At 44.6% G+C, this 13,795-nt stretch overlaps 2 protein-coding genes across 2 annotated transcripts in view; one reads left to right on the top strand and one right to left on the bottom strand.

Annotated features, from left to right (window-relative positions):
* LOC141271986 (uncharacterized) overlaps positions 1 to 13,795 on the bottom strand; it is a 1,184,418-nt gene that overhangs the window by 212,798 nt on the left and 957,825 nt on the right. The gene's annotated exons all lie outside the window — the stretch shown is intronic.
* LOC141271977 (uncharacterized) overlaps positions 1 to 13,795 on the top strand; it is a 73,567-nt gene that overhangs the window by 29,564 nt on the left and 30,208 nt on the right. The window contains exons 2-6 of the mRNA XM_073682237.1: positions 4,248 to 4,408; positions 4,538 to 4,717; positions 4,799 to 4,922; positions 5,006 to 5,103; positions 6,170 to 6,260. Coding sequence (XP_073538338.1) covers positions 4,331 to 4,408; positions 4,538 to 4,717; positions 4,799 to 4,922; positions 5,006 to 5,103; positions 6,170 to 6,260 — 571 coding nt within the window. The 5' untranslated portion in view covers positions 4,248 to 4,330. The remainder of the gene's footprint in view (positions 1 to 4,247; positions 4,409 to 4,537; positions 4,718 to 4,798; positions 4,923 to 5,005; positions 5,104 to 6,169; positions 6,261 to 13,795) is intronic.

Genomic DNA, 13,795 nt, shown 5'->3' with positions numbered 1-13,795 from the left:
CATCAGCCAGAAAGCATTGGTACTGAGATGTGGTCTGTGGTCCCCACCTGCTGAAACATTCATTTATTGAGTGGATAGGGCATCAATGTGAAAGTAGTGGACAACTTTTTTAACCCCATAGAGAATCTATGGGGCATTGTCAAGAGGAATATGAGAGACACCAGACCCAACAATGCAGACAAGCAGCTGAAGGCTGCTATCAGAGCAACCTGGGCTTCCATAACACCTCACAAGTGCCACAGGCTGATCGCCTCCATGCCACGCCACATTGATGCAGTAATTGATGCAAAAGGAGCCCCGACCAAGTATTGAGTGCATTTATTAAACATACATTTCAGTAGGCCAACATTTCGGATTTTAAAAACATTTTTCAAGCTGGTATTTATAAAGTATTCTAATTTACTGAGATAATGACTTTTGTGTTTTCATTGGCAGTAAGCCATAATCAACATTAACAGAAATAAACACTTGAAATAGATCACTCTGTGTGTAATGACTCTATATAATATATGAGTTTCACTTTTTGTATTGAAGAACTGAAATAAATTAACTTTTTGATGATATTCTAATTTAGTGAGATGCACCTGTAAGAGTGTTGGCTGAACGGTCATTTGTCAGATGGCTATCTCTCCCAACTCCCCCATACATGCATATATTCCAACTTTCCTGTGGTCTATGAGAGAGTCGCTTCCAGACTCCTCTAGCAGAGGATTATCTACAGAAGAACAAACGGAATAGCCTCTGAAATTCAGAATGCCAAATCCTTCTCTGCCTGACATCATCTATCAGGAGGCCCCTAAATACATTATATAGTCAACCAAATCCCCCGAAATCAATACTTTCATGCAATTTTAGTCTAATGTGTATGTGGGCATTAAAAGGTAACTTATTGGACTCTGCCTCTGTCCTGGCCTAGTGGACTTTTGTACATTGCAGGTCCATACCATTATTAGGCATTTAAGTATGGTAGTAACTAGGCAGCCCCATAGTATCAAGTACTTGAGGAGAGGACAGGCATTCAGCTGAACTCTGTCAAACCTTCTTAGATGCCATGTTTGCTTTTGACAGCAGCAAGTGGTTAAACTGGCAGGTTTTTGTTGCACCCGCACCTGTGCCATCCCTGTGGTGTACATCTATGTTCAGGTGCCCAAAAGAGTTAATTTTTTTTTAAAAAAAAACAAGTGTTTAACGTGTTTAAAAATAACAAAATGTTTCTTATGCTTTTTGCAATTTTTTTTCGTTTTACAACAATTTTTGGAGCCAATTTTATTTTGAAACTTTTTAATATCATCTTTTTTTTCTGGTGTTTTTCTTGTAATATTGGAAAGCCTAAGACCAGAAATAAACCCCATAAAACACTGTACATGGAGACTTAAGTATTAAATAATTTTTGTCTAAGGTGTTTGTGCAAACAGAAAAGCTTTTATAAAAGCCTCAAACTTCTGTGTGTGAATCAGACATGAGATCTAACGTGATAGAAGATTACAGTCCGGGGAAGATGGGGAAACATTCATATACAGTGGGTACGGAAAATATTCAGACCCCTTTAAATTGTTCACTCTTTGTTTCATTGCAGCCTTTTGGTAAATCCTAAAAAGTTCATTTTTTTTCCTCATTAAAGTACACTCTGCACCCCATCTTGACTGAAAAAAACAGAAATGTTGAATTTTTTGCAAATTTATTAAAAAAGAAAGAAATATCACATGGTCATAAGTATTCAGATTCTTTGCTCAGTATTGAGTAGAAGCACCCTTTTGAGCTAGTACAGCCATGAGTCTTCTTGGGAATTATGCAACAAGTTTTTCACACCTGGATTTGGGGATCCTCTGCCATTCTTCCTTGCAGATCCTCATCAGTATATTTTCAGGTCTCTCCAGAGATGCTCAATTGGGTTTAGGTCAGTTCTCTGGCTGGGCCAGTCAAGAATGGTCACAGAGTTGTTCTGAAGGTACTTCTTTATTATTTTAGCTGTGTGCTTAGGGTCATTGTCTTGTTGGAAGGTGAACCTTCAGAGAAATGTCTGAGGTCTAGAGCACAAACAAAGAGTGAAACATTTAAAGGGGTCTGAATACTTTCTGTACCCACTATAGACTGCCGGTGGTGATGTAGTCAGTGGCGGACTCTGGCCAAATATATTTCTACAGTTGTAGCAGAAGATGAAGATGTCGTCCTCATCATGAAGTAGTTATTCCTCATGTCACTTCTAATGATTATGTCCTGCAGTATTGCTAATGCCGATTCCAGTGTCGATAAATGAGACCAGGATTAGCATTATGTAAGATGAGTTTATGAGAAACGTATTCAACTTCAGACTCCAAGGAAGAAACTGCTTGTTGTCTGTGGCCTAAAATGTATAGGTTTTATTAGTATATGTAAAGAAGAAAACTAAATACTGTAAAATAATAATTCTCCTCATACAGTGGGGAAAATAAGTATTTGATACTCTTTCGATTTTGCAAGTTTTCCCGCCTACAAAGAATGGAGAGGTCTGTAATTTTTATGGTAGCTAAACTGTGAGAGACAGAATCTTGAAAAAAAAAAATCCAGAAAATCACATTGTATAATTTTTACATAATTAATTTGCATTTTATTGCAATAAATAAATATTTGGTACAATAGAAAAACAGAACTTAATATTTGATACAGAAACCTTTGTCTGAATTGGCGAAGGAAAGGAGCAAGAAAATGAATTATCTTACCTGGCCCTGTCCCGGTTGTAGAAGAATAGGCCCCGGCCCGGACACTGGCCTTCAGGGTTCGGAGGCGCCGTCCGCGGCACCCTGTTGCTGCATCCGTGCGTGCGCAGGCTGTGAGAAGGGCTCCGGTTTCCCGTAGACCACTGCGCCGCCCTCCCCCTGCCATTCCCCCGGAGTCCATGTCAGACGTTTCCTGTAGTTTTTGACCAAGTTTGCACACACTGCAGCAGGGATTTTGGCCCACTCCTCCATACAGATCTTTCACGTTTTGGGGCTATCGCTGGGCAACATTGAGTTTCAGCTCCCTCCAAAGATTATTTTTGAGTTCAGGTCTGGAGACTGGCTAAGCCTCTCCAGAACCTTGAAATGCTTCTTACGGAGCCACTCCTTAGTTGGCCTGGCTGTGTGTTTCAGGTCATTGTCATGCTGGAAGACCCAGCCATGACCCATCTTCAGTGTTTTTACTGAGGGAAGGAGGTTGTTGGCCAAAATCTTGCCATGCATGACCCCATCCATCCTCCTTTCAATTACGGTGCAGTCATCTTGTCCCATCTGTAGAAAGGCACCCCCAAAGTATGATGTTTCTCCCACCATGCTTCTCGGTTGTGAAGGTGTTTTGGGGGTTGTAATCATCTTTCTTCTTCATCCAAACACGATGAGTGGAGTTGATACCAAAAAGTTCTATTTTGGTCTCATCTGACCACATAACCTGCTCCCATGCTTCCTCTTGATCATCCATAGTCATTGGTAAACTTCAAAAGGACCCTGACATGCTGGCAAGAGCAGGAGGATCTTGCATGCTCTGCAGGATTTTAATCAATGACACGTAGTGTTTTCCTAATGGTAATGTTTGAGACCATGGTCCCAGCTCTCTTCAGGTCATAGACCAGGTCCTCCCGTGTAGTTCTGGGCTGATTCCTAACCTTTCTCAGAACCATCCTTACCTCACGAGATGAGATCTTGCATGGAGCCACAGATTGAGAAAGATTGACAAACTTCTTGTGTTTCTTCCATTTTTTTAATAATTGTGCCAGCAGTTGTTGTGTCTTCTCTCAAGCTGCTTGCCTATTGTCCTGTAGCCCATCTTAGCATTGTGCAGGTCTACAATTTTGTCCCGTCCCTGGTGTTCTTAGACTGCTCTTTGATCTTGGCCATGGTGGAGAGGTTCGAGTGTGATTGATTGATTATGTGGACAGGTGTCTTTTATACAGGTAACGAGTTCAAACAGTTGTAATTAATACAGGTAATGAGTGCAGAGTAGGAGGGCTACTTAAAGAAAAACTAACAGGTCTGTGAGAAACAGAATTCTTGGTGTTTCGTTGGTGATCAAATAATTAATTTGCATTTTATTGCATGAAATAAGTATTTAAAAATCATACAATGTGATTTTCTGGTTTTTATTTTTACAATCTGTCTCTCACAGTTGAAGTGTACTTCAGATAAAAATTACAGACCTCTCCATTCTTTTCATGTTTCCCTTATTATCTCCAGCAATTGTATTATTACCTATGTTTTTTATGATGTTATATCAACTCATCTTCTCATTCATAGGTCTCTACAATCTCTACAATATCAGATCCGGTCAGTGGACTTTTTCTATATAACAATTTTTTTTTCTGAATTGCCCATCAAGGATGGATATTGACCGAAACAAGATGGTGGAGTGGATATTACACCTCACCCTAGAGATCCTCTTCCGGCTTACTGGAGAGGTGAGAGATTTTGATGACGTCACATTACATCATTCTTATCTATGGGAATAACAGATGGACAGAACTGGAGAGGTGAGGACTCTGGAAATGTCTGTAGTGAGATTTATTATTGTGTCTCTCTATAACCAGGATTACACAGTAGTGAAGAAGACCTCTAGTGAGCACTGTCAGGCCCCTGTGTCTGAGGGATGGGGAAGACCCCTGAGCCCAATCATGGGGCCTCCACCTCACCCCCTGATACATGAGGACATCAATAACCAGAAGATCCTAGAACTCACCTACAAGATGATTGAGCTGCTGACTGGAGAGGTGACACTGCTGGGAATGCTGGGACATTATACATTACCCTATGAAGGGATCGGGGGATGACGGTATCATTGTATGTGTCAGGTTCCTATAAGGTGTCAGGATGTCGCTGTCTATTTCTCCATGGAGGAGTGGGAGTATTTAGAAGGACACAAAGATCTGTACAAGGACGTCATGATGGAGGTTCCCCAGCTCCTCACATCACCAGGTAATAGACAGGACTAAATACACATGACCTATAATTATCTGTATATAAAGAATGAATTCAGTCCCTGTATGTGTTTCCTCCAGTTCTATCCAGTGAGAGGAGAACACCAGAGAGATGTCCCCGTCCTCTTCTTCCACAGGACTGTAAACAAGAAGATCATAATATTCCTCAGGATCATCAGGTAGATGGAGAGAATGTGTCATGAGATCTCCCCTATGATGTATAGAGGGCTGTGAAGGTCTTGTGTTCAGTGTTGTTTTATCCACCAGTATTATATGTTTTACTAGACGGTTGCCCGATTCTAACGCATCGGGTATTCTAGAATATGCCCCATGCAGGATGTGGCTCCCCCCCCCCGCTCCATATAATGCGCCATGCAGGATGTCACATCCTCCGTCCGTTATAATACCCCATGCTGGATGTGACATCCCCCCCTCCCTTATAATACCCCATGCAGGATGTCACATCCCCCCCATAGTGCCCCATGGAGAATGTCACATCCCCCTTCCCTTATAATGGCCCCTGCACGATGTCACACTTCCCCACCCCACCATTTAATGCCCTATGGCCCCATACAATAAAAAAAAATCCAATACTCACCTCACTTGTCAGCTGCTCCTCTGGACTCCAGCTTAGCCCGCATGTTCCCGCTGTGCGCTGTGACCGGTCAGGAAAGAGCGCGGTGTAAAGACGTCACCGCACTCTCTGACCTGACACGTCACACCGCAGCAGCGGAAGACACAGGAGCTGCTGCGCAGGCACGGGGAGGGGTAAGTATGGCGCCGGGTGCCGGAGTTCTGAGCGAGCGGGGGGAGGGACAGGAGTAGAGGGGAGTTGAGAGTAGAGGAGGAGAGGGGAGGGGCGTCACTTTTACCGTCCGGAGATAAGCGGCCGTAGCCGCTGATCTCCCGACAGTAGCCGCATGGGGGTCAGCGGCGCCTCCGGTCGGGGGACGTATGCTGCGAGCAGCCGGCTTCATCTCCCGGCTGCATCGCCGCTCACCTCCGTGCGGCAGATCAGCCGCTAACGGCTGCCATCTTTTTGTGAAATGCCGCGTCGCTGATTGGCCGCGGCCGGACCAATCAGTGACGCAGGATTTCCTGGACAGACAGAAAGACAGACAGACGGGATAAGACACTTATATAGATAGATACTTGTGTAATGAGAACAGTACAGATGGCAGGATTAGAACTGATAATAGATGTAACTTCTCCATCTGTCCATGACTCTTACAATATTTCTTTCAGGGTGAAGATCTGACCCATATTAATACTACAGAGACATATGTGAGGGGTGGTGAGCGGTGTAAAGAGGAGATTCCTACATATGACTACCCAGGTGAGTAGTAACCACTAAATGCAGAGAAATCACAAATTCTTCTCAGTCACCGACTGTGGCTGCTTTATCGGTGGTGTAGTCTGGCCATATCACAATCGTGTAATCATCATTTTGGCGCTAAAGCAGAACATATTCCTCCATCCGAAAATGTTTAAATTATTTTGAGAAATTGTGAAAGCCCTTTTCTATAGAACTTAGAACGTGGAAGATCCTCCTACCCCGTGGGATTTTAAAATGATGACTTTTACCTGCCTAGAACCGTAAACTACAAAGCCAAATGTCTGCGTAGGTAGAATGTGCTGACAAGTTAGAAAATCACATGAATTAGATTATCATGATGGGCTTGTAAGAGAAAGCGGAGGGTAATGATGCTGTAGGCTTCCTAGGTCCCTGATATCTTATTGGATGAATATACCTTCTTTTACTTCTGTGCTGCTGAATGTTCTCATATGGTCTCTACAAGACCAGGTTCAGTCTTTCTAGCCAAACTTTGCTTTTATGATCGACAACATTAAATGTGCAGTGAGGGCCAAGTATGAATTTCTGTACAATAACAACAGAGTTTCCCTTTATCCTGACTTTTCAATTTCATCTGATAGAAAATATTGACTCTTACGATAGTTTAGATTGCCAAGAACCACCAAGCCCCATACTCTAATTACCCCAGAGAGGTTTCACCACAAGTTTCTCATTTTTTTTTTTTACTGATGAAGACTATTGAGTTTAATAATTTCAGTAGATGTGTTATTGTCTATAGTCACAGTTTTTCCATCAGCCTTTAATCCCTCTACATGGATCTGAACTTACACAGAGACCACTAGGTTGGGCCACAGTGTTACCTTCTGTTCTGTGGTGTGAGATGCAAGAACAGTAGTCAGGTAGACGGATCAGAATCAGGAGGGCAGAGAAAATACAAAATCAGAAGACAAAAGAGTAGTCAGTAAACGTGCTGAGGTCAGGAAACAAATACACAACCTGGGAGTTGAGCACAGATGTCACGGGTGTCTCAGAAGTGACAGTCGCCCTGCAGTTGGTTGCAGAAGATCTCTTTGTTTGGCATTACAGACACCTTCTTAGCTGTCTCACTCTAGGACCCAGCGGCTACCTCCCCCTGGCTAATTGACACCCAGGCCTGGGTGTTTAAATACTTGCTGTTCGCTACATGGAGGCACCGGTAATATTCACTTGTTCTCCTGTGAAGGCTTGGAGCTGTTGCAGTCTTCTTACTTCCTCTTTGGTGCTTGGAGGACGTTAGGAGTAATATCTCTTAAGTCAGCTCAAGCTAAGTCACTTTTCCCCTTGTTTGTCTACTTTGATGTCTTTAGTTGCTAGTCGGGATTGACTAGTGCTCACCCCCTTCCCTATCCAGGACTAAGCGCTAGGGAAATACATAGTTGAGGTTCCTGTGCGGCGATTGGTGAGGAACCAATATAGGGACGATAGGGAGACAGTGTGATATCAGATCAGCCTAGGAAGTCTCCACTCCTCCTTTCCGTAGAGTCGGGGCTCCCTTCCCCTCTTCCCTTCGTGTTGCATTTAGTCTTTCCCACACCTTTCTGAAACAGAGGAGAACAAGGCTGTATCTGGCAGCTTCGAGCAATATGCTTCAAGCTTTAGTAGGGTGTGGTGCTTTTCAACTGGCTGAAGTAGGGAGCAGATTACTTCAGCTGGACAACACACACACTCACACAGCCAGACTGGATGGTACTACAGGTCAGGTCCCAGGCACCCTAATCTTAGTGGCTGGACAGAGCCTGCGGCCTGTGCCACCTAGAGCTTTTGGTTCAGACGTCTCCTCCATCACTAGCGCTATCTGCAGCATGAATAAGGCGGTACCTGGTGACAGAAGCAGACGTCACAGGAGCAGATCTGAGAAGATGGGAAACCCCATTTGCAGAAACCCTAATATGAAAAAATGGCAGAAAACCAGAGCAGTAGAAATCCCCAGAAAGTGACTCCATTTTGGAAATTATAACCCTCAGTGAATTTAAACTATAGGAGTAGTGACTATTTTGACTTCACAGTCACTCTCTGGAAATTAGCATGCCGTGGATGTTGGAGAGTGAAAATTGTAAATATACTATTTTATTACCCAACACATAGTGCCCAGATTGTGTTCCAGGAGACACACACTGTAAACTAAGTGGGTTTTTCTCACTATAGTCATGCAAAATGCATGGATGCTAAATGTGGTTTGCGCACACTGCAAGGCTCAGTAGTAAGGGGGAGATTTGTCTTTGGGAGAGTGGATATTGCGGATTGGTTTATGGAAGCCATGTTGATTCTCAAGAGCCTTTGAACCACTAATAATGTGAAAACCTCTGTTTTTCCACTGACGGATGATGGACCTGAGTGGCAGCTTGATTTTTGCGGGATGAGTAGAAGTTTTTATTGGTATTATTTTTGCTTACATAACATTGTTTGGTGTCTTTTTATTCCATATTTGGGAGGCAAAATGAACAGTTGAACAGACCGCTGATGATCTGGCCAATTATTTCAAAGAAAAAATTGACCGTGTCCGACAGGAAATTTTCTCCCAATCCCCAAATGTTACTCATGCTCCTCCCTCCCACATTGCATCTTGCTCACTTTGTGACTTCAAACCAGTCACGGAAGAAGAAGTGACAAGGCTCCTTGCATCTTCTCACCCTACCACCTGCACCAGTGACCCTATTCTATCACATCTCCTTCAGTCCCTTTCTCCAGCTGTCACCACTCCCCTAACTAAAATATTCAACCTCTCCCTCTCATCTGGTATTTTTCCCTCCTCTTTTAAACACGCCAGCATACATCCATTACTTAAAAAACCATCCCTCGATCAGAACTGCACTACAGACCCTTTTCCAATCTTCTTTGTATCTCTAAACTGCTGAACCCCTAGTCCACTCCCATCAAATCCGCTATCTCTCAGATCACTCCCTTCTTGACCCTTTACAGTCTGGTTTCGCTCTTTAGATTCTGCTGAAACTGCACTTAATAAAGTCTCTAATGATCTACTAACAACTAAATCTAATGGTCATTACTGCCTGCTGATTCTCCTGGATCTCTCTGCAACATTCGCGACTGTGTATCTCCAACTCCTGCTCACTATGCTCCGCCCTATTGGCCTCTAGGACACTGTTCTTTCTTTGTTCTCCTCCTACCTCTCTGACCGCTCCTTCACGGTGTCTTTTGCCGGCTTCTCTTCCTCTCCCCTTCCCCTTATTGTTGGGATTCCTCAAGGATCAGTCCTAGGCCCCCTTCTTTTCTCCTTTATATACCACTCCTATTGGACAAACAATCAGCAGATTTGGTTTCCAGTACCATCTCTATTCTGACGACACCCAATTATACACCTCTTCTCTTGACATCACCCCTGCATTATTACAAAATACCAGTGATTGTATTTCCGCTGTCTCTAACAATATGTCCTCTCTTTATCTAAAATTGAATTTGTCAAAAACTGAACTACTCGCATTTCCTCCCTCCACTAACCTACCAATGCCCGATATTGCCATCTCCGTTTGTGGCTCCACCATTATTCCCCAGCAACATGCCCACTGTCTTGGGGTCATACTTGATTCATATCTTTCCTTCACTCCTAACATCAAATCACTCACTCGCTCGTGTCATCTACACCTCAAAAACATCTCTAGAATCAGAACTTTTCTTACCGTTGACTCGGCAAAAACGCTTACTGTACCTCTTATTCATTGTCGTCTGGACTATTGCAACTCTTTGTTAATCGGTCTCCCTCTTTCTAAACTTTCCCCTCTCCAATCCATCCTGAACGCAGCAGCCAGGATCCTATTCCTCACCAGCCGATACACCGATGCCTCTTCCCTGGGTCAGTCATTGCACTGGTTGCCCATCCAATACAGAGTTCAATATAAACTTATCACTGTTACCCACAAAGCTCTCCACGATTCAGCACCACTTTACATCTCCTCACTCGTCTCAGTCTACCCCCTACCCGTGCCTTCTGCTCTGCTAATGACTTAAAACTAAAATCCTCCATAATCCGAACTTCCCACTCCCGTCTCCAAGATTTCTCGCATGCTGCGCCAATTCTTTGGAATACACTACCCAGGACAACTCAATTAATTCCCAATATCCACATTTTTAAGCGTGCCCTAAAAACTAATTTCTTTAGTCTGGTCTATCGTCTCAACATACTTATCTAACTGTCCCAGTTTGGCCCATATTAAAATTTTCTCCAAAATCATGTTCATACCATCCATGCACTTAATAGCTTCTGTCTGGACTGTACACATACTCGCTGGTGACCAGTTCATGTAGTGTTATGTACTGACCCTATTTAGCATATTATGGCTGTATTTTACAATATATGTACATTTTACCTTTTGTGTCTTCCCTATTTCCTTATAGACTGTAAGCTTGCGAGCAGGGCCCTTATTCCTTTTAATATCTGAGTTATGCTTATTCTGTAACGTCTTTTAGTCTGTACAAGCCCCCCTAAAATTGTAAAGTGCTGCGGAATATGTTGGCGCTATAAAAATTATTATTTATTTATATTTCGCCATTGATGCCATGGTGCTGTACATAAGGAGGGGTTACAACCCAAATACAGATATCACTTACAGTAACAAATAAACAATGATAGACTGGTACAGAGGGAACAGGACACTTCCTTGTGGGTTTACATTCTACAAGAATGGGGAAGAAGACAGTAGGTTGGGGGCTTGCGGTAGCTCCGGTGTTGATGTGGAGGCAGCAGGCAAGGTCATGGCAGGCTGTAAGCTTGTTTGAAGAGATGGATTTTCAGGTTCCGTCTGATGGATCCAAGTGTGGCGGATAATCAGACTTGTTGAGGCACAGAATTCCATAGGATGGGGGATATTCGGGAGAAATCTTGGAGGCGATTGGGCGAGGAACGAATAAGTGTGTAGAAGAGAAGGAGGTCTTGGGAAGGCCGGAGATTACGTAAGGACATGTTTCAGGAGATTAGTTCAGAGATGTACAGAGGAGAGAGGTTATGAATGGCTTTGTAGGTCAGTGTTAGTAGTTTGAACTGGATACACTGGGCAATTGGGAGCCAGTGAAGGGATTTGCAAAGGGGGGTAGCAGAGGAATAGCGAGGCGAGAGATGAACTAGTCGCGCAGCAGAGATAAGGATGGACTGGAGGGGTGTGAGAGTGTTAGCAGGAAGGCCACAGAGGAGGATGTTGCAGTAGTCTAGACGGGAAATGATGAGGGCATGCACAAGCAGTTTAGTAGATTGAGGGTTGAGGAAAGGACGGATTCTGGAAATATTTTTGAGCTGGAGGTGGCAAGAGCTTGGATGTGGGGTTTGAAGGACAGGGTAGAGTCAAGGGTTACTCCGAGGCAGCGGATTGCCGGTACTGGGGAAAGTGTGGTGTACTTTATTGTGATAAAAAGGTCAGGTGGGGAAGATATGTGAGATGGGGGAAAGATGATGAGTTCAGTTTTGTCCACATTGAGCTTGAGGAAGCAGGAGGAGAGGAAGGAGGATATGGCTGCTAGACATGCTGGGATTCTGGACAGCAGAGAGGTGACATCTGGACCAGAGAGGTAGATCTGGGTGTCATCAGCGTACAGATGGTACTGGAAGCCATGGGATTTTATGAGCTGTCCCAGGCCAAGGGTATAGATTGAGAAGAGTAGGGGGTCCTAGGACAGAGCCTTGAGGGACTCCAACAGAGAGGGGGCAGGGTGAGGAGGTAGTGTGGTAGTGGGAGACCCTAAATGTGCGGTTGGAAAGGTATGAGGAGATCCAGGATTGTGCAAAGTTTTTGACACCAAAGGAATAGAGGATCTGTAGTAGGAGGCAGTGGTCAACCGTGTCGAAAGCGGAAGACAGGTCAAGAGTACAGAGAATTATCTGTTAGCTTTGGCTGTAAGTAAGCCATTGGTGATTTTGGTAAGGGCAGTTTCAGTGGAATGGTGGGGGCGGAAGCCGGATTGTCGGTTGTCGAAGAGAGAATTAAATGAGAAGTGAGAGGAAAGTTCAGCGAGAACGTGTTGCTCAAGGAGTTTGGAGGCAAATGGGTAAACGATATGGGGCAGTAGCTGGACAAGGTGGTTGGATCAAGGGGTGGCTTTTTGAGGATAAGCGTGATTGTGGCATGTTTGAAGGCAGCAGAGAAGGTACCAGAAGTTAGTGATAGGTTAAAGAGGTGGGTTAGGGATGGGATGAATGTGGGGGTGAGATTGGAGAGGAGGTGGGATGGAATGGGGTCGAGTGCACAAGTGGTGAGGTGTGATTTGGAGAGGAGACGAGTAACGTCTCCTTCCGTGATGTTGGGAAGGGAGGTTATGGGGGAAGGGCAATGGTCTGGAAGACAAAGGGGTTGCCGTGTTTGGTCAATCTTGTTTTTGAAGTGTGTGGCAAACTCCTCAGCAGAGATGACGGAGGTCGGAGGAGGCAGTGGAGGGCGGAGGAGAGACTTAAAAGTGTTGTATAGCTGTTTGGGGTTGTAGGATAGGGAGGATATGAGGGTTGTGAAGTAGGCCTGTTTAGCAGAGGCGAGTGCTGATTTGAATGCGAGTGTTGCTTGTTTGAATGTAGTGAAGTCATCTTGAGAATGTGTTTTCTTCCAACGCCGCTCCGCACCCCTGGAACTTGTCAAAGCTGTTTAGTGAGTTTGTTGTGCCAGGGTTGCCTATTGACTTGTCGTGCTCTGCCATGCATAAGAGGGGCGAGTGAGTTAATAGCTGATGTTAGAGTGGCATTGTAGAAAGCAGTGGCGCTGTCTGTGTTATGAAGTGTAGATATGGATGTCAGTGGTAGAATAGAGTCAGAGCGTGTGGGAGTGTCTAGATGTGCAAGGTTTCTGTGGGGGTGTGCTAGTTGCTGGACATGGTTGACGAGTGAAGAGGACAGGGATGAGAACGGGAGTAGATGGTGGTCAGATAAGGGTAGGGGGGAGGTTGTAAGGTTAGATAGGGAACAGAGTTGGGTGAAGATGAGGTGTAGTGTGTGTCCGTCTGTGTGGGTGGCTGAGGAGGACCACTGAGTAAGTCCAAAGGATGAAGTAAGCGACAGGAGTTTGGTGCTGCTGGCTGGCGAGTGTCAGTGGGGATGTTGAAATCGCCCATGATGATTGTGGGAATGTCAGCAGAGAGAAAGTAAGGAAGCCAGGTGGAGAATTGGTCAATAAAGGCAGTGACCGGACCTGAAGGTCGGAATATGACAGCCACTTAGAGGTTGGAGGGAGAGTAGACTTCAAAAGAAGGGAGAATAAGGGAGGGTAGAGGTGGGATAGGGCTAAAGGTGCAGAAAGGTGGTAGAAAGGAGAAAACCCACTCCTCCACCATGTCTGTTACTAGGGCGAGGAGTGTGGGTGATGTGGAGGCCACCGTAACACAGTTCAGCAGGGGAGACAGTGTTGGAGGGTGTCAGCCATGTCTCTGTGATGCCCAGGAAGGAGAGATTGCGAGAGGTAAAGAGGTCGTGGACAAAATGGAGCTTGTTGCAGACAGAGCGGGCATTCCAGAGTGCTCCAGAGAGAGGAAGCAGGGGGGTGAGCATCAGGGGCACAGGTTTTACTTAGGAGAGGTTGCGGTAGTTTGCA

This window comes from Phyllobates terribilis, unplaced genomic scaffold (genome assembly GCF_046119375.1).
Source record: "Phyllobates terribilis strain yellow unplaced genomic scaffold, ASM4611937v1 Scaffold_5__5_contigs__length_657084704, whole genome shotgun sequence".
Lineage (NCBI taxonomy): Eukaryota > Metazoa > Chordata > Amphibia > Anura > Dendrobatidae > Phyllobates > Phyllobates terribilis.
This window is presented reverse-complemented; position numbering and strand designations above follow the sequence as displayed.